The sequence below is a fragment of the Eretmochelys imbricata genome, chromosome 6 (assembly GCF_965152235.1).
Source record: "Eretmochelys imbricata isolate rEreImb1 chromosome 6, rEreImb1.hap1, whole genome shotgun sequence".
NCBI classification, from domain to species: Eukaryota; Metazoa; Chordata; order Testudines; family Cheloniidae; genus Eretmochelys; species Eretmochelys imbricata.
Genome location: NC_135577.1, coordinates 913989 through 934277, shown reverse-complemented (window position 1 = coordinate 934277; position 20289 = coordinate 913989). Strand labels below are relative to the sequence as shown.

At 58.2% G+C, this 20289-nt stretch overlaps 1 protein-coding gene across 1 annotated transcript; it reads left to right on the top strand.

Annotated features, from left to right (window-relative positions):
• Positions 1 to 3889: 3889 nt before the first annotated feature.
• On the top strand, positions 3890 to 15305 carry LOC144265857 (uncharacterized). Its single transcript, XM_077818904.1, has 5 exons — positions 3890 to 5320; positions 5962 to 6133; positions 6590 to 7197; positions 8543 to 8613; positions 12376 to 15305. The coding sequence occupies exons 1-5, from the start codon at positions 4307 to 4309 to the stop codon at positions 13112 to 13114; spliced, it is 2604 nt and encodes an 867-aa protein (XP_077675030.1). The 5' UTR covers positions 3890 to 4306; the 3' UTR covers positions 13115 to 15305.
• The last annotated feature ends 4984 nt before the right edge of the window (positions 15306 to 20289 follow it).

The window sequence follows — 20289 nt, the reverse complement described above, 5'->3', positions numbered from 1 at the left end:
CCCAGGCCGGGTCTGTCCGTCTCTTTGTGCCCGTCCGTCCCTCTGTCTGCCCCGGGCCGGGTCTGTCCGTCTCTTTGTGCCCGTCCGTCCCCCTGTCTGCCCCGGGCCGGGTCTGTCCGTCTCTTTGTGCCCGTCCGTCCCTCTGTCTGCCCCAGGCCGGGTCTGTCCGTCTCTTTGTGCCTGTCCGTCCCTCTGTCTGCCCCAGGCTGGGTCTGTCCGTCTCTTTGTGTCTGTCCGTCCCTCTGTCTGCCCCGGGCCGGGTCTGTCCGTCCCTCTGTCTGCCCCGGGCCGGGTCTGTCCGTCTCTTTGTGCCCGTCCGTCCCCCTGTCTGCCCCGGGCCGGGTCTGTTCGTCTCTTTGTGCCCGTCCCTCTGTCTGCCCCGGGCCGGGTCTGTCCGTCTCTTTGTGCCCGTCCGTCCCCCTGTCTGCCCCGGGCCGGGTCTGTCCGTCTCTTTGTGTCTGTCCGTCCCTCTGTCTGCCCCGGGCCGGGTCTGTCCGTCTCTTTGTGCCCGTCCCTCTGTCTGCCCCGGGCTGGGTCTGTCCGTCTCTTTGTGCCTGTCCGTCCCTCTGTCTGCCCCGGGCCGGGTCTGTCCGTCCCTCTGTCTGCCCCAGGCCGGGTCTGTCCGTCTCTTTGTGCCCGTCCCTCTGTCTGCCCCGGGCCGGGTCTGTCCGTCCCTCTGTATGCCCCGGGCCGGGTCTGTCCGTCTCTTTGTGCCCGTCCCTCTGTCTGCCCCGGGCCGGGTCTGTCCGTCTCTTTGTGCCCGTCCGTCCCTCTGTCTGCCCCGGGCCGGGTCTGTCCGTCTCTTTGTGCCTGTCCGTCCCTCTGTCTGCCCCGGGCCGGGTCTGTCCGTCTCTTTTTGCCCGTCCCTCTGTCTGTCCCGGGCTGGGTCTGTCCGTCTCTTTGTGTCCGTCCCTCTGTCTGCCCCGGGCCGGGTCTGTCCGTCTCTTTGTGCCTGTCCGTCCCTCTGTCTGCCCCGGGCCGGGTCTGTCCGTCTCTTTGTGTCTGTCCGTCCCTCTGTCTGCCCCGGGCCGGGTCTGTCCGTCTCTTTGTGCCTGTCCGTCCCTCTGTCTGCCCCGGGCCGGGTCTGTCCGTCTCTTTGTGTCTGTCCGTCCCTCTGTCTGCCCCGGGCTGGGTCTGTCCATCTCTTTGTGCCCGTCCGTCCCTCTGTCTGCCCCGGGCCGGGTCTGTCCGTCTCTTTGTGTCTGTCCGTCCCTCTGTCTGCCCCGGGCTGGGTCTGTCCATCTCTTTGTGTCTGTCCGTCCCTCTGTCTGCCCCGGGCTGGGTCTGTCCGTCTCTTTCTGCCCGTCCCTCTGTCTGCCCCGGGCCGGGTCTGTCCGTCCCTCTGTCTGTCCCGGGCCGGGTCTGTCCGTCTCTTTGTGCCCGTCCGTCCCTCTGTCTGCCCCGGGCCGGGTCTGTCCGTCTCTTTGTGCCCGTCCGTCCCTCTGTCTGCCCCGGGCCGGGTCTGTCCGTCCCTCTGTCTGCCCCAGGCCGGGTCTGTCCGTCTCTTTGTGCCCGTCCCCCTGTCTGCCCTGGGCCGGGTCTGTCCGTCTCTTTGTGCCCGTCCGTCCCCCTGTCTGCCCTGGGCCGGGTCTGTCCGTCTCTTTGTGCCCGTCCGTCCCCCTGTCTGCCCCGGGCCGGGTCTGTCCGTCTCTTTGTGCCCGTCCGTCCCTCTGTCTGCCCCGGGCCGGGTCTGTCCGTCTCTTTGTGCCCGTCCGTCCCCCTGTCTGCCCCGGGCCGGGTCTGTCCGTCTCTTTGTGCCCGTCCGTCCCTCTGTCTGCCCCGGGCCGGGTCTGTCCGTCTCTTTGTGCCCGTCCGTCCCCCTGTCTGCCCCGGGCCGGGTCTGTCCGTCTCTTTGTGCCCGTCCGTCCCTCTGTCTGCCCCGGGCCGGGTCTGTCCGTCTCTTTGTGCCCGTCCCTCTGTCTGGCTGCCCCCCCCCGCCCCCGGGGCCATACACAGCCCGCCCGCAGGCCCCTTCCTCCCCTCCCCGAGCCCCCCTGCGCCCGGGGGAGCCGGAGAGGGGCCGAGGCCGGGGGGCGGGGAGCCCGCCCAGGTCCCTCCCCCCGCCAAGGGCCCCCCCCCCGCCGTGGGGAGGGGACACCAGCGATCCCAGACGCCTTTCCCTTTCCTCCGCCCTGACTGACAGCCGCCCCAGCCAGTCGCCACGGAGCCAGCCGCGGGGACGGACCCGAGCTCCCCCCCCCGGCCCGGGAAGCCCCCCCGCCACCGCCGCCGGGTCCCTGCGGCTCCATCCCCCCGCGGCGCAGGTACGGCGGCCCCCCCGCCCTCGGGGCTGGGGGGGGGCCCGGACGCCTGGGTTCTCCCTCTAGTTCTGGGAGGGGAGGGGGGTCTGGTGGGTTGGAGCAGGGGGCGCTGGGAGCCCGGACTCCTGGGTTCTCTCTCCGGCTCTAGGAGGGGAGGGGGGTCTAATGGGTTAGAGCAGGGGGGGCTGGGAGCCAGGACTCCTGGGTTCTCTCCCCAGTTCTGGGAGGGGAGGGGGGGTCTAGTGGGTTAGAGCTGGGGGCCTGGGAGCCAGGACTCCTGGGTTCTCTCTCCAGCTCTGGGAGGGGAGTGGGGTCTGGTGGGTTGGAGCAGGGGGCGCTGGTGCCCGGACTCCTGGGTTCTCTCCCCAGTTCTGGGAGGGGAGGGGGGTCTAGTGGGTTAGAGCAGGGGGGTCTGGGAGCCAGGACTCCTGGGTTCTCTCCCCGGCTCTGGGAGGGGAGTGGGGTCTAGTGGGTTAGAGCAGGGGGGGCTGGGAGCCAGGACTCCTGGGTTCTCCAGGAAGGACGTGGGGTCTAATGGGTTAGAGCTGCGGGAGGGCTGGGAGTCAGGCACTGCCTTCTTTGTCTGTACAGCACCGGGCACACTTCGGCTCAGGTCCCAGCACACGCTCCCTAGGCCCTGCCACAGCAGAAAGCAGAGTCCTTCTGCGGCATTGGCCCACCCAGCTTGTCCCAAATCATGATTTGGTCCCCACAGAACTGTAGAACTGGCTAAGAAGCCACAATATTATTTAACCAAATAACAACCATTGGGGCTCTTTCTTGGCCTTTGGGGCTCCTGGTTTTCAACCTTTCCTCTGTTTTTCCAAAAACTAGAAACTTATTTATTTTACTTTTGAATGAAACTGGGAGTCTCTCACAGTCCTAGGAATCTGGGAGCTGGAGATACAAGAAAAATACCAATCATGGCAAAACTTTTCCGGAGCTGGGGATAGAACCCACGAGTCCTGGCTCCCAGTCCCAGCCCCTCCCTGCTCTGACCACAAGACCCCACCCCCTTTTCTCCTGTCTGTCTCATTTCTATTCTCATCTCCATTTGTTCCTCCTTTACGATGCAGGAACGAGCTGGCGTGTTCCTCCTAGAGCCCCAAATCATCTTACCTGGCCCAGTTGGTGTCAGCAGTGGGATCACCGGCACAGCAAGTGACCTCAGCACAGGCCCTGTGGGGACACGACCAGTGGCCTGGAGGTTCCCAACTGACCTACCAGGGAGTCACCATTGGGGATCAAGAGTCGGAGTGGAGAGTCAGCTACCGTCTCCCCGCTGAGCTAAGAAAATGGCCGCCACTCAAGAGGTGCCTCCCCCAGCCCTGGGCCTCCATTTCCTGTATCCGCTGGAGGAGACGATGGCGCCACGGGTGAAAATGGAGGAGCCCGAACCAGTAGGCCCAGAGCCGGGCTGGGAGTGGGAGGCGGCCAGCAAGGCACCGTGGCTGGTGCAGGCTGGGACCATCGGGGAGCTGCTGAGGTGGGCGGCTCCTCAGCAGGCCCGGCCTGAGGAGACACCCCAATGCTGGTGGGGGCAACGGTCGCCCCTGGAAGTCCTCCCACCCTGGGAGAGCCCCACCCTGCCGGACAACGGCGCCCTCTTTGGGCAAGGAAACGATGCCTGCCCGTGGCCCCGAGGGGAGCGCTTGGCACGACTCACGCCAACCCTCGGCGGCGAGGCCTTCAGCAGCCCACGGGCCGGGGATGCCAAGGATTATGGGAAGGTGAAGGCGGCCATCTTGGGAGCGGAGAGGGCAGCCATCTTGGGAGAGCAGTTAACGCGACTCACGCCAACCCTCAGCAACGAGGCCTATCGCAGCCTAGAGGCTGGAGATGTCAAGGATTATGGGAAGGCTGCCATTTTGGGGGTGGACAGGGCGGCCATTTTGGGAGTGGACAAGGCAGCCATCTTGGGAGAGCCATTAACGCGACTCACACCAACCCTCAGCAGCGAGGCCTATCGCAGCCTAGACGCTGGAGATGCTAAGGAATATGGAAAGGCAGCCCTTTTGGGGGTGGACAGGGCGGCCATTTTGGGAATGGACAAAGCAGGCATCTTGGGAGAGCAGTTGATGCGACTCACGCCAACCCTTAGCAGTGAGGCCTATCGCAGCCTAGAGGCCGGAGATGCCAAAGATTACGGGAAGGCTGCCATTTTGGGGGTGGATAGGGCTGCCATTTTAGGAGTGGACAAGGTGGCCATGTTGGGAGAGCAGTTGACACGACTCACGCCAACCCTTAGCGGTGAGGCCTACCGCAGCCTGGGGACAGGAGATGCCAAGGATTATGGGAAAGCTTCCATTTTGGGGGCAGATAGGGCAGCCATCTTGGGAGTGGACAAGGAGGCCATCTTGGGAATGGACAAGGCGGCCATCTTAGGAGAGCAGTTGACGCATCTGACTCCAGCGCTCGGTGGTGAGGTTTACCGGAGCCTGGAGGCCAGGGATGCCAAGGGTTATGAGAAGGCCGTCATCATGGGAGAGCAGTTGACACAATTCATGCCAGCCCTCAGCAGCGAGGCCTACCGTAGCCTAGAGGCTGGAGATGCCAAGGATTATGGGAAAGCTGCCATTCTGGGGGCAGACAAGGCAGCCATCTTGGGGGTGGACAAAGCAGCCATGCTGGAAGAGCAACAGACACAATTCACGCCAACCCTCAGTGGCGAGGCCTACCGCAGCCTGGAGGCCGGAGACACCAAAGATTACGGCAAAGCGGCCATCTTGGGTGTTGGCAAAGCGGCCATCTTGGGAGTGGGCAAGGCTGCAGCAGAGAGGTGGCGCCAGGGCTTCCGAGGCTTCAGCTACCAGGAGGCTGGTGGACCACGGGAGGCCTGGGCCCGGCTCCGGGAGCTCTCCCGCCGCTGGCTGGAGCCCCAGCGCCGCACCAAGGAGCAGATCCTGGAGCTGCTGGTCCTGGAGCAGTTCCTGAGCATCCTGCCGGGGGAGATGCAGAGCTGGGTCTGGGAACGGGGCCCCGAGACCTGCGCCGAGGCCGTGGCCCTGGCCGAGGGCTTCCAGCGGGGCCGGCCGGCGGCCGGGATGTGGGAGCAGCAGGTGCAGGGGCGGGGAGGGCGTCTGACCCGTGGCCTGGTTCTTCTCAGGCTGTGATGTGGCACCGTCTGACCACACTGAGCCATCCGGGGCCGCCGCAGACAGCAGCCTGCCCTCCCCGATATGCCCAGGCAGGCCCCTGGGGCACCAAGCCCCGGGGCATCAGAAACACCCCCCCCACATGGTGCTTGGCCGCGGCACTAGGTCTTACTGCCGGTCCTCTCCATGGTGCGACGGGCCCGGGGCTGCCAGGCAGTGGCGATGGGTGGGGCGGGGCTGGCCCTTGGGGCAGGTGGGGCAATGGGGTGGCGGGTGGGAGGTGCGTTGAAAGGGTCGCAGGAGGGGTGCTGTTGTCACCCCAAGTGAAGTCTGGTCTCTTCCCCGGGGGTTTGTGGGTAGGGAGAGCGGGAGGCGGGCCCGGTGCCTCCCCCGGGGCAATGTGGGCAGTGCAATGGCAGAGCCGGGGTATTGTTCTGTGACTCCCATGAGCCTTTGCAGTGCGACCGGGAAATGAGTGATGGTCCATGCTCCCCATGGCTGTGTAACTCTGTGGAGCGCAGGGGTCACCCCTTGTCACCCCCACTCCTTGCCCCAGTTATCGTTCACACCCTGTTTCCGCCATGACAACTTTCCCTCCTTCCCAGGTCACCGTGCGGGTAAAGGTGGAAAAACCCAGCATGGAGGAGACGCCGTGTGCAGGAGCATCATGGGAAACTCCCGCGCCCCCGCTGCCCCGTCCCCAGGAGGGGGCAACACTGAGCCGGCCCGGCCCCGAGCTACCCTGCATCCCCAAGGAGGAGCCCCAGCCACCCCCGGGTATGAAGGGAATGGGGGTGCTGGGGGTAACACCTCCAGGACAAAGCACCACTGGGAGAGGAGGGGTCCCACAGGGGCTGGGGGGACAGAGGGGCACTGTGAGTATGCAGAGGGCGGTGGGAGACATGGGGGGGCATTGGAGCATTGGGAGGGCTGGCTGAGGGGGACAGAGCCACATGAAGGGGGTTAGTGCCAGGCCCAGGGGACTGTGGGTAGGGAGGGCAGGGGATTGTGGGTAAGGATGTCAGGCATCCCAGGGCAGGGGATTGTGGGTAAGGACGGCAGGCATCCCAGAGCAGGGGATTGTGGGTAAGGACGGCAGGCATCCCAGAGCAGGGTATTGTGGGTAAGGACGGCGGGCATCGCGGGGCAGGGGATTGTGGATATGGCAAGGAGGTACCTTCTCGCTATCTCATGTCCCCTCACTCTTGGTCTTTATTCCTCATCCCTCAGCAGCAGCCGTAATGGAGGAGGTGAATCCACAACAGAAAGGTCCAAAGGAGGCCAAAGTGCCCAGCACCTGCCCCCCAAAATCCGATGGGGACAGGAGCCCTGGGAGTCAGGGTAGGGCGGATGTCCCCCAGCCGCCGAGGGAACTCACCCAGCATGCCCATGACCCTGATGCCGTGTCTGGCTCCCACCCAGTCCAGGGGCCTCACCTCTGCCCACAATGTGGCCGGAGCTTCCGCCAGAGCTCTGCCCTCTTGGCTCACCAGCGGACCCACACTGGCGAGAAACCTCACCAGTGCCCGCAGTGCGGGAAGAGCTTCTCCCGGGGCTCCCAGCTTACCCGTCATCTGCGAATCCACGGGGCGGAGAGATCCCACCGCTGCCACCAATGCAGCCGGAGTTTCTACCACAGCTCCGAGCTGGCCAGGCACCGGGCCTCCCACAGCAAGGACCGGCCCTACGGGTGCAGCCAGTGCGGGAAGAAGTTCCGCTGGCGCTCTGACCTGGTGCGCCATCAAATCACCCACACTGGCGAGCGCCCCTACGGCTGCCCGGAGTGCGGCAAGAACTTTGGGCAGAGTTCCCACTTGGTGAGGCACCGCAGGACCCACACAGCCTGAAGGAGGTTGTTATGGAGGGCCACCTAGAGGGGCCCATCTAGCCCAGCCTCAGGGACCACGTCAGCTGGATGACTCCATACCCAATGACTCCCACATCCAGACCATATCTGGTGGTTTAGCTAGAGCACGTCTCTTAGAGGTCCAGTTTTAGGCTGGAGCAGAACCAAGGACCATTGAGCCTAGCCTCCTCTCACCCATGATGGCCAGAACCAAATAGGACATAGGATTGGCCAGACTGGTCCAACATTCTCTCCTCCATCCAACATTCTCTCCTCTCCAACAATGGCCAGAACCAGAATGGGAGATCGGATTGGCCAACCTGGATCAAAACCTTAATGACCCTGGCACAAAAAGTAGGAATACACTAATGAAATATGCTGATGACACACAAATTGGGGGTGCACATCATCCATACGGTGGAGGACGACCTGGAGAGACAGGAGTAATAGAAACGGGATGAAATTTAATAGGACAAAATGCCAGGTCGTAGCCTTAGGGAATAATACCAAGAAAGGCTGCTCTGAACTGGGGGTGAGGGCTCCCCGGTTGGAAATGACATGGGAGGAGAAAGACATGGGTGCGTTTGTCAGTTGCAGGACAATGAGCCACCAGTGGAAGGCAGCCGGGAAAGAGGCCAAAGCAATCCCAGGATGGGTGGGGTGAGATATTTCCAGCTGAGATCAGGAAATATTGATCCCACCTCATCTGGAATCCTGTGTCCAATTTGGGTTCCCCACGTTGAAGAACGAAGGACCAGGTGCAGAGAAGGACCACTGGGAGGATCAGGGGACTGGAGAGTCAGGAGCTTGGCATGTTTAGCCTCAAACGCAGCCTGCGAAGGACACTTATTGCTCATCTTGGGGGGGGGGTGGAGGAGGGAACCACCAGGGAAGTGAAAATAAACGAAATTGAAACAAAAAGTTTCCCTTCTGACCTTTGCCAAATAAAATGTTTCCGGTTTTCAGGTCCATCTTTTTCCTTTCAAAGGTTCCTTGCAGAAACAGCAAGACGCGCTCCAGATTGAATCGAAACATCTTCCCAAGACAAAACGTTTCCATTTTTTGACCCAGAAACAATGGGTGTGATGGTTGCTTTTCTGTTCTTTAAAAACAAAAACAAAAACAAAGGAGGAAAAAAGGGCTGAAAACGGATACGGTTTGGGTTCCGGGGTGATTGTTGTTGACTTGTCGATTCACCAAAAACTATTCAGTTCAACCTGAAACCAAACCCCCTCCTCCCCCGATTTTTCAGATTGGCCGACAAACGGAAAGAATCCATCCTCTGTCCTGCTCTGCGTGTGAGTTTGGGCTTTCCCAGCTACGCCCGCTCTCCTTAACAGGCTAAATCCAGCAGCTTCAGACGAAGGTGTGAGAACCCCGCAGCTCTGGAAAACTTCCCCTTCCGCATTTGGTCTCCTCCTTGCCTTGCCCATCTAGAGCTTGCCTCAAACCATGAAGGTTTAATAGCCCTTCGCAAAATGCGTAGCGCTTTGCTTTCCTCATGAAGATCCCAGCCTTCTTTGAGCCTGACTGGATGCCTTGGAAGAGCTGGGGATAGTACCCAGGAGTCTGCTTGACGCACGAATGTTCGATGATCCAATTTCTTTTCTCCTTTTCGGGAGGCTCAAGTCGCCCCTGAACCTTCTCTCAGTTAGGCTAAACAGATCGAGCTCCTGGAGTCTCTCCCTGTAAGGCAGGTTTTCTAATCCTTCAGTCATTCTCGCGGCTCTTTTCTGACCCCTCTCCAGCTTCTCAGCCTCCTTTGAGAATAGTGGGCACCAGAACTGGACACAGGATCCCACCGGCGGCCAAATGCCGAGGGACAATAACCTCGCGGCTCCTACTCCGTCCAATCTCCGATTATTTGTCTCCGCGCCTACCGCAACCCATGGGACTGAGCAGCGCGGTCTCTAAGCACGGGGCGCGTCCCTGGGGTTAACTGGTGGTCGGGGGCAGGGGAAGATCTAGCGTGGAAAATTATGGCTGCCTCCACGCTCGGAAAAGAAGTATCTTTAACCAGGGGGCAGCTAATACGTCACCGCTTCCTAGCCGGGGCCTGTGCACCGGTGGTTTCCAGGCCTCGGGTTCCCCTGGACCTGCTCCTGCTCGGAGTCTGCCATGAGTTAGCGCCCACGGTTCGGCTCCCCCGCGGTTAATGTCTAGCAAAGGCCGGTTTTTCCGATGCTGTTTCCGAGCCGGGGCCAGCAGACGGGGAATCCGCAGCGGGGCCGAGTGACGCCGGAGACGTCCACTCATCGCATCGGCCCTCCTCACCCCAGCATCGTACGCGGGGCTCGTCTCTAGTTCATTAGCTACTGCACCCCTCCGCGCCCGCCCCCACGGCCCGCAGCTTGCCGGGTCTCCGTTTGCTCAGCTGGGAAATGGGGAGACGGATCCTGCTTTTGACAGGAGGCTCTTCGGGACAGGGACGGGCTCTCACGCTGCGTCTGGGCCACGCCCAGCGTGACAGGGCCCGGGATCTCGGGGGGGGGGGTCTGTGCTGCACCTGCTGCAACAAGGGCCTTGATTGTGGTCAGGGGCAGAGACCTTTGCAGCCCCCAGTGTGACGGGACCCTCATCTCGGCTTGGGGCGGGGGTCTGTCAGCGCCCGGCCCGACGGGGGCACTGATCTCGGTGGGGGGAGGAGGGGAAAGCCGGCCCGACAGGGCCCTGGTCTTGGTCTGTAGCTGTCAATTTAGTACAGATAATAAATAATAAACACCCAAATAAATCTTTTCTTCTTGTGTTTCCCAGAAATATGTCAGTGTCACGATCCCATGTGTGTCAGTTTCCTATGCCAGGCAGCCAGACCCCTTGCATCCATGGGCCTCAGAGGGCCCCAGCTGGTGTAAATCGGTGGGAGCACCATGGGCATCTGGCTCTAACCCCTAAACCCCACTCCCGCCCCCCAGAGCTGGGGAGAGAACCCAGGAGTCCGGGCTCCCAGCCCCCCCTGCTCTAACCCACTAGCCCCCACTCCCTTCCCAGGGCTGGGGAGAGAACCCAGGAGTCCGGGCTCCCAGCCCCCCCTGCTCTAACCCACTAGCTCTCACTCCCTTCCCAGGGCTGGGGAGAGAACCCAGGAGTCCTGGCTCCCAGCCCACCCTGCTCTAGCCCACTAGCCCCCCTCCCCTCCCAGAGCTGGGGAGAGAACCCAGGAGTCCGGGCTCGCTGGGCGATTTCCCGCCGGACACAAAGGGGTTAAAACCATGGAGCTCAGCAGCGTCCTCCCTTTTGGGAGGGGGGTCTGTGACGTCACAAAGAAGGGCCCTTCCCCTCCCGCAGCGGGGGCGAGCCCGGGAGCGGGGGAGTCTCAACCCCCCGCGTCCGGCTTTGCGGGGCGCTCTTAAAGGGCCAGCGGCGCCCCCGCGCAGCGGTGAGTCCGGGCTGGGAGCTGCGGGCGCGGAGGGGGGCCGGGCAGATGTCAGCTCCCCGCCCCTCATCAATCCGGAGTCACCCCTGACTGCAGTGGGAGCACGGCTAGGTTCTGATCTCAGCTCCCCCAGGGTCAATCCAGAGTCACTCCTGATGACCACGGAGGCAGGGCTGGATTCTGATCTCTGCTCCCTGGGGTCAATCCAGAGTCACTCGCTGACTGCAATGGGAGCAGGGCCGGGTTCTGTTTGAGTTTTCCCTGGGGTCAGTCTGGAGTCGTTCTTCATTACAATGAGGGCAGGAGCTGGATTCTGATCTCAGCTCCCCTGGGGTCAATTCGGAGTCACTCCCTGACTACAGTGGGGTCCTGGCTGGGTTTTGATCTCCGCTCCCTGCACCGTGTCACTCCAGAGTCACCCCTGACTGCAACAGGGACAGGGTCGGGTTCTGCTCTCAGTTCCTCCAGGGTCAATGCGGAGTCACTCCTGATTACCATGGGGGCAGGGCTGGATTCTGATCTCTGCTCCTTCTAAGTACCACCTTAGACCGTCAGACTAATTATTTAATTAACGCTACTTAGTCCCTGCACAGACTTCTCCCCCCCCCGCCCCCTGTCTGAGCCCGGCTGCTCAATAAGGGCCCTTTTATCGTTCCAGGCGAAGGGGAGACGCGTGCTGCCGGTGGACGAGGAGCGCAAGGAGATCGACAGGGACGCCATGCCGCAGAATTGCGGAGCCGGTCTGGCCTTGCCTAGGGGCCTGGGACCGGCTCCTGGGACTCTTGGAGAACCGAGAAGGTCTTTAACCCTTTGATGGCCCCACGTTCAGACACTTCCAGCCTGCGAGGGACCCTGGGGACCATCTGCTTCGGCCTCCCGCCTCACCCAGGCCAGACGTCCACCCCCGGGTGATTCCTCCCCCCAGCCCGTATCTGATGGCTGAGCTAGAGCGGGGTTTTCAGACAGACACCCCCACCCCCGGGACAGGCCTCTGAGAGATGGAGAATCCATCATATCCCTGGCTAGGACCTTCCAATGGTATCCCACCGTCCTTCTCTGCCCCACTGACTCCAAAGGAACAAGGGCCCATTGACCCCAGCAGGGGATCTGGCCCCGTTGACTCCACCGTCTCCCCATCTTTCTCTCCAGGCTTCCCCCTCCCAAAGGCCAACGTGAGGTAGATGGAGCAAGGGGAGGAGCCGTGGGGCCCTGATCTCCCCTCCCCCGAGGCTGTGGGGACCCCAGGTGAGACCCACACAGGTGAGGAATGAGGGAGACCCATAAGAGGAAGGTCAGAACTGGGGCCCTTCCAAACCGTGTCCCCTGACACTCGCTGTTACAACCTTTAGCACCAGAGCTCCTGGCCCTTTCCCACTCCTCCTGGCCAGCATCGGGGCCCCAGTGTTTTAGAGCAGGGGGCTGGGGGCCAGGACTCCTGGGTTCTACCCCTGGCTCTGGGAGGGAAGTGGGGTCTAGTGGTTAGAGCAGGGGGGCTGGGAGCCAGGACTCCTGGGTTGTCTCCCTGGCTCTGAGAGGGGAGTGGGGTCTAGGGGTTAGAGCAGGGGGGCTGGGAGCCAGGACTCCTGGGTTGTCTCCCTGGCTCTGAGAGGGGAGTGGGGTCTAGGGATTAGAGCAGGGGGGCTGGGAGCCAGGACTCCTGGGTTCTATCCCTGGCTCTGGGAGGGAAGTGGGGTCTAGGGGTTAGAGCAGGGGGGCTGGGAGCCAGGACTCCTGGGTTGTCTCCCTGGCTCTGAGAGGGGAGTGGGGTCTAGGGGTTAGAGCAGGGGGACTGGGAGCCAGGACTCCTGGATTCTATCCTCGCTTTAAGTTCCAGTCCCGGGGGATCAATTTGCTTGGTTCTCCTCCCGGATCTCCCTCCCATCTCTCTCCAGCAGTTGCCAAGGTGGCCGCACCCCCGACCCCCCGCTGCAAGCCGGCCGGCCGCTCCTACCAGTGCCCAGAGTGCGGGAAATCCTTCCGGCAGAGCTCGCACCTCCTCCAGCACCAGACCACGCACACGGGCGAGGGGCCCTTCCGCTGCCCCGACTGCGGCCGGGCCTTCAGCCAGAGCTCCGACCTGGCGCGGCACCGGCGCGTCCACACGGGCGAGCGCCCCTACCGCTGCGCCCAGTGCGGCAAGGGCTTCGGCCGCAGCTCCCACCTGCTCAACCACCAGGCCACCCACTCCGGCGAGCGGCCCTTCGGCTGCGCCGACTGCGGCAAGCGCTTCGGCCACAGCTCCAGCCTGCACAAACACCGGCGGGTCCACGCCGCCCAGCGGCCCTTCGGCTGCGCCGACTGCGGCGAGCGCTTCCTGCAGAGCTCCGACCTGCTCAAGCACCGGCGGGTCCACGCCGGCGAACGGCCCTTCGGCTGCGCCGACTGCGGCAAGCGCTTCCTCCAGAGCTCCGACCTGCTCAAGCACCGGCATGTCCACACCGGGGAGAAGCCCTACACCTGCGGGGAGTGCGGGCGCGGCTTCAGCCAGCGCTCCCACGTGGTCAAACACCGCCGGGTCCACAGCCGGGGCCAGCCCTGACGGGGGGAAATGGGGACAGATCTTCTTCTTCCGTTTGTGCAGCAAGTATCTGCATCTGCCCTGGGTTATGCGGCTGCGGTTTGGGGTTGCCCATGAACCTGGCGGGAGATCCAGGCCAGCGGCTATTTCATGAGGTGTTTGCGACGTCTTGTGAACGCCCTTCGGCTTTCCACGCTTCATCGGTAGGGCCCGTGTCTTCCGGCACCGAAAACAGCCTAAGTTCAGATTTGCGAAACTTTGTAGTTTGGAAATGTCGGTGATGCATTATTTTAATACAAAAAAATACACGTATCGGCAAACGGGAGCAATGTGTAATCCTTTTACATCTCGAAAATGCGGTAGCCCTATATTACGATGTTGACAGACACTTGGACATTTTTTTCACAACCAAAATGGTCAGTTTTAGAACATAAGAAATGTGTGATGTGATCGTTGCTATAAATACAAAATTCCTGCCACGCAAGACAGTGCAATTAATATGGATTATTGTTTTATGCAATGACCTGGCGGCTCAGGGGAATTTGGAATAAGTACAGTTCTGCTTAAAGGACACGAAGGTGTTGTTGCAAATATCTGTATATCGCCTATATCAGCATACAAATAGTCATTGACACCTGGTTAGGACACATGACAACTCATTTGGGCATCCGTCCTCACGGTTTCCAATGACATCCAGTAACACTGTGGGGTTAGCTCTTGTCCAAGTTTGGCCAAACTGCATTCAGCATCGTCTGCTCGCCAAAAGATCACGAGCAATCTGGCTAAGTCGTGGCAAACCTTCCTCCGAAAACTGGAGAGAGAAATGTCATTAGCACGAGGAAGTTCATCTTCGGTGTTCAGGTAAACGGCCCACTCCCCCCCAGGTACAGATCACGGCAGTGGGATACAGGAACTCCTCACTGAACGTCGGCCTGGTGAATGTTCTTTCGTCGCTGATCAATTCGGGAACAGGCTCGTTGAAAGTTGCGCACTGCTCCCTTAGAACGTGGTTTGGCAGCCGCCTGCTTTGTCCGCTGCTTGCAGGAAGAGCAGCCTGTTGCAGCGAGCTGGGGGGGGCCTTGGAACCAGGGTGGGCTGGCAGCCCCCCCATCAGCTCCCCTACGTTCCCTGTGAGGCAGCTGCCCAGCGGGCTACCAATCGCTGGGCTGTTCAGCTGTCCCTCCCCCATGGCCCTGCGCTGCTCCTGCCCTCTGCCTTGGAGCTGCTCCCCGAGCCTCCTGCTTGCTGTGCGGGGGTGGGGGGGGGGAGAAGAGGGGCGCTAATGTCAGGGTGTCCCCCTCCCGCTCCCCTGCTCCTTTACCCCATCTCCACAGAGGTGGGGCGGGGGGGACAGGACAGGGCTCAGGACAGAGGGAGCTTGCTGGCAGCAGCTGTTCTCTCAACTTGCTGATCTACTTAAAAAGGCAATGTACTTAGAGTAGGGTCAGTGTACTTAAAGGGGCAATGCATTTCTCAGGGTGTGTGTCTCTGTCTCTGTCTGCCATGCTGTCTCCCCTCCCTCCATTGTGCTGCCTTGTAGAGCGTGAGGCTACATTAACAACACTGTGTTAACCCTCGAGGGCTCAGCCAAGTGCTAGTTCATCATTTAGCAGTAAGGCTTCCCCTGGGAAATATCCCACCCTCTGACTTCACCACCTCAACCAAGCTTCACAATTATCATTGCTGTGTACCAGTATTAAATTGTTTGTTTAAAATTTTATATACATCTATAAATAAAAAATATTGTCTTTTGTCTGGCAAAAAAAGTGTCCCTGGAACCTAACCCCCATTTACATTAATTCTTATGGGGAAATTGGATTCACTTAACACTTAAAAGTCGCATTTTTCAGGAACATAACTACAACGTTAAGCAAGTAATTACTGTATTCTGTTCATAGTCACTGACGTTGTGGGAGAGTACACAACCTTGCTTGGAATCAAGGACTCTCACATCACAAAAAAATCTCTATGGTGGCTGTTTGTATGTAAGTACCTCCTACACTTTCTCTGCACAACTTTGGAAAACTTGACACTTGAGATTGTCCAGGGCATTCTGTCCTTTGTACTGAAGTATTGCCAGCAGATCAGATGCACGGTTGTACACTTCTGTTGGGAACATTGACCAGGATTCAAACCCAAGTAGTGTCTGAACGCATGGAGTTGCTTCTGCTTGGATAAAAATTCAATCTGCCGCAAGCGAGTCACTCGGCAATAAAACACTTAGCTCCTCTAAAATGGTAGTCGTGTACATTGATTTCCCGAGCAGCGACCCTCTTATAGTGCTCCACATGATTGTCTATGGCTTTAAGCCAAGTTGTTAATCTTGTTGCATCCGGTTCCGGAGGTAATCTTGGGCTTTCAACCCCCTGGTCGATAAGGTAGTCTCCGAAATGAGAGCATATGAGTGAGGGGTAGCCATTTTCGTTACAGCACACAGACGGTCCACTTCTGTACAGAGACAGCGTCAGCGCTCGTCTAATACAGCTGTAATGCGTCCCCCACAGGTCACATCAATGCAGTTGCTTAAAATGTCACTTAAACTGTCTTTGAATAACTTCCGCATGTCGGTTGCATTACCCGTCACATAAGCCGCTGCTTTTAAAAAATCACTTTTGTGTAGGACAAGAGTCTTTATAAGAGCTTGCACAACTGTGTAGTAATGAACATGTTCAAACTCCACTGTTTCTATGAGCTTGGCAGCAACTGGGCAATCTTCTGAAACCTGCATCCGCTGTATTAGAATATTTGCAACATGCCAGAGTAGGCTGCCTGGAGAGTCATCCACAATTACAGCTATGTGCTAATCCTTCCATTCAGTGCTCCGTTGTGGCTTGTTTAGTTCAAAGACGCAGGGAATATGGACTCGTCATATTTAGGAATTCTCGCATTTTGGGATTATCTGGTTTGCCTAGTGGGATATCTACACTGCCACCAGCCTCCATCTAGTCTAGTACTGTCATTCCCCTGGATTTCTGATTTTCCTTGTGTACACGTGCCAGTAATTGGGTGCTGTGGCTTTGCAGCTGTCATGTCTCCACTCTCTGTCCTTCATTTTCCTTTTTCGGTGCGGGAACATGACGACCTTTCAGGTGGTCACCTGTGCGGCCCTTTTTAACATGGTCAAGAACTTTGGTGCGAATTGTGTACAATAACTTCCCTCCGCCCACATGGAGCACGTCAGGGCTGAATTCTTTAACTCTCTCCTCCGGCGTAACCGGGCTAGGCATTGGTAGGGAACGGCTCGAATGGCCAAAGTACAAGGTGGAAAATCAGAAGGAATGGGTGATTCTGGAAATCAAAAGTAATTTTGGAAGAACTGTGGCAATATCTGGAGAACATTGGCCCTGTTTATCAGGGTCGAAATCACATTGTGGAAGGTTAAGCGCATGGGTCCGAAAGGGTTTGCGTGACTTCAGGTTGTGCTGAGGGACGTTGTTAAGGTCCTGGTGAATGGGGAAATGTTCGTTTCCCTTGATTTGCTGGACTTCCTGGAGGGTTAGAGCAAATGGGTGAGGGAGCAATGTACGACCGCACGGGCAGCCAGGGTGTTGGGGTCGACTTTGCGGGTTCCAGTATGTGACCCCCGGGGTACAACCTGGAACTGTGGGTGCACCATGCCACCTTAACTCTCCAGCCTGGGCTGTCTCACACAGTGCAGTGCCAGTGACATGCAGCAAAGCCCTCCAGGTGCTGCGATCACTCAGCCGTCACCCGGTAGCGCTCCACACCCAGCTGAGTTGCATGAATTCTCCCTGAGCCACTCACGAATCCCACAGAGAGAGGCATCAGCCAAATCCCCCAGCTCCCAGCCTTACACCCCAGAAATATACCGTCTTGCACTGCTCAAGACTCCTTGGACAGTGCAAGCTCATGAATTGGTTCGCCACTCCAACAAAGGGTAGTGGTCATGCAACAACCCTTGTTAACCTGAGCTGGGAGTCTCTAAACATGTCAACCCAAACTGCCCTGTTTTAGATAAAACATAAACCAGATTTATTCACGACACAAAGACAGATTTTAAGTGATTATAAGTGTTAGAATCGCAGTCTAAATTCAATTTCTGACCTCTGTGCCTATTTTTCACTTTAACAGACTAAGCAAGATTTGAATCAAACAACTTTTCTCACCCCACTGAATGTCCAGGCAGCTCACAGTTCTCAAAACACAGGCTGGATTCCCTTCCCAGCCTGGGACCAATCTCCCCAGCTCGCCGTCGTTGTCTTCCAGTTGATCTTCCAGGTGTTGAAATGGGGGGGGGGGTCAGAAGCCAAGTGGTGACGTCATCGACCCTCATTTATACTTTCTCTCCGGGTGCTAGAAAGCTCCTTGCTGTGATGTGAGGGTCAGGCAGCCCCCACTGGGTACATGTCCTCTCTGAGGAGTCTCTGGGAGGGCCACTTGGGAGAGTGCTTTCTCCTTGATGGGCCGTCAACGCCTGTCTGGCCAGTGTAGCTGCTCCTTTGTCCCTATTGAAAGGCCGGCGGTGGGCATCTCTCATCCTCACCACATATTTCTGTAACAAACACAGAGCAAAACTTCATAACTTCACATACAATGGTAACACGCACAATCCAACAGGATAGTCGTGTTCAACAGATCATCACTTCTCAAATGATACCTCACAAGGCATGTATTGTACAAAACATAGGATTACATCACAGTGGTGAATACAGGGGTTCCAGGGTGGTAGTTTGAGGTACAGAGTTCACAGCATATGGGTGCGGGAACAGCGTGTGACAGCACGGGCAGACTGGGGGTTGGGGTTGACTTGAGGGCTCCAGGGATTCACTTCATTGCAGAGTCGGTCCAGTTGGCACCAACAAATCAAACGTGGCTACTTCTGATCCGTGCCCCGTGCGCAGTACTTGGCTACAGAGGACACAAGAGCCATCACTGATGTCCATAGCACTGATGTTGATGCTCCCCAGCTTGTGCCTGCGTTTCTGGACCAGGTTGACCCTTGGCTGTGTCTTGGCAGCCAACTTCTTCAGATGATTGTGGAAGGTTAGCATGCGAGCCAGCTTCACGCCGGGATAGGTCACGTCGCACAGCGTTGCCGCAGAAGGACGCTTTCAGGGTGCACTTAGCATTCATGTTATCAAGATGGGATGCAGTGACTGTTGGTTTGTGTCAGGGTTGGCTTGAGCCTCCATTTCCAGAGATATTCCTCCCTGGTGTTTAGGTCCCCGTTCAAGGTGGACTCAACGTCATGGAAGGTGGCTGCTTGCATCGCCAGGGCGAGGTCATCTGCATCGGCAGATTTGCGTGACTTCGTTGGCGGCATGTCGCTCGTGTAGACGCTGAAGAGCATCGGCGCGAGTTCTGAGCCTTGGGGCTGTCCGTTGTTGAAGAGCCGGGACGAGATGACTCTGTCGCCCAAATGGACATGTAGCCACCTATTGCTCAGCACCGTCCATAGCAGGCATAGTGTTTTGTGGTAGTGGACGATCCTTGCGAGCGTCAGCATCTGGCCTTTAATCCAGACTAAGTCGTAGGCCGATGACAGGAATACAAAGGCTGCACCCGTCTTAGATTTCTTCTGGAATCCAGCCGCCATGTGCATTGCAAGGGACAAAACTTGGTTGCGTTTAGGCCGGAATCCCGCTTGTTCTTCGGGGATCACTGAGCCGACGGGAGGGCTGATTCTCTGGAGGATGATGCGTTCCAGGTGTTTGTAGGTCATGCACAGGAGTGATATCAGCCTCTAGCTTCCCAAGTCATCAGTTGGCTTCCCCGGTTGGAATATGGCATTGACGATTGCCTCCTACCGGGCTTTTGGGATGGTTTTGGTGTAACGTTTCGCCAGCCATGGGAGTCCCTTGGGACCTACTTGATGAAGAAATTCCAGGGGGATACCATCTCCGCCAGCCAGCTTCCCTTTCTACATTGGGGCTAAACCTTCTTTATTTCATCTGTGCTGATGGCGGTGGGGTCGTGTGGAGAGACTGGTCATTGGCCGGTGTAGCTGATGATGGCGTTTCGTCTTTTGGTGCTCTTCACCAATTTGGAGGCTATGGCGTTGGGCCGGACTTTTGAGGTCTGATATTCTGTCCAATTAGCAATGGTGAGATGTCATAGTAAGACCAAGGCATGGCGACTTGAGTGTGTGAAGCCCAGTCCTTGAACTAGCTGAGTCTAGAGACTAGCAGGGCTTTTGTAACCTGTGGGCTGCCCGACTGGCTGTACTGCTGGGCCAGATCCTGGGTCTCTTTTGTCCAGCAGGGAGTGTTTTCTTCCTGGAAGCCCATGGAGATGCTCTTCTTGGCGGCGGTAAGCCGGCCAACAAACCAGTGATAACATGCCGGTGTCACCACGTTTTTGACACATTCCCTATAGCTGTCCCAGTCGGCTTTGGCCAGATTCCACTGTGGGATTTGTTTGGACAGAATCACAGGGATTTCGATGCCGAGATGGGTGGTGATAGGCCTATGTTGGCTGTTGGGGAAGTCGGGAAGTATTTTGTGACATGCGTGCAGCATTGAGATGATGGAGGGGTCCGGGTTTAGTTGCAATGCCAGCGAGCAGCGTGGAAAGGTGCTCGCTGCTTGGGTTCGAAGACCAGTTGCAGATCTTACGCAGACATCCAGTCCAGGGGACGGTCTGTGTGTGTGCGAATACTTGACAGTCCAAAAAATATGAGTTCACCCCCAAACAGAGCAGGGCTTGATCGAAAGTTTGTGGGTTCTGCACAAGACAGTTCAAAATGTAAACCACCCTGGACAAATTCACGGCCCTGCATTGTCCCGGTGACAGGGAAGCCTTCTTTCTTTCATTGTACGCTGCGGTCGGCAGCTGTCCTGTGGCCCCCAAGGAACAAAAGAAGTAACTTGTCCTCTGGAAAGTGAAATACACCGCCCAAGTAGCAGAGCAGTATCCTCACACCACCGGGCCCTTGTGTACCCGTGGTGAATCCCTCACTGATAAAGTCGGTCGTTGTTTGTGGACCCTTTCTGGGAGTACAGTAATGTATTCCTAGTACTTTGTCAGATGCGCTTTGCGATGTTCTTTCAGAAAGTTTGGATTGTTTTTAATGCATTCATTTTTTATTGGGGCCAAAATGTTTTCAGCTTTTGGCCCAGTTTTTAGTGTGTCCTGATGAGGGTTAAATATGGATTAATTAACGAAGCGGATGCCTTTAAAATAGAGTATGTGACATAGACAAAGGAGCACAGACACAAACTTGCCACCCAGGAAAA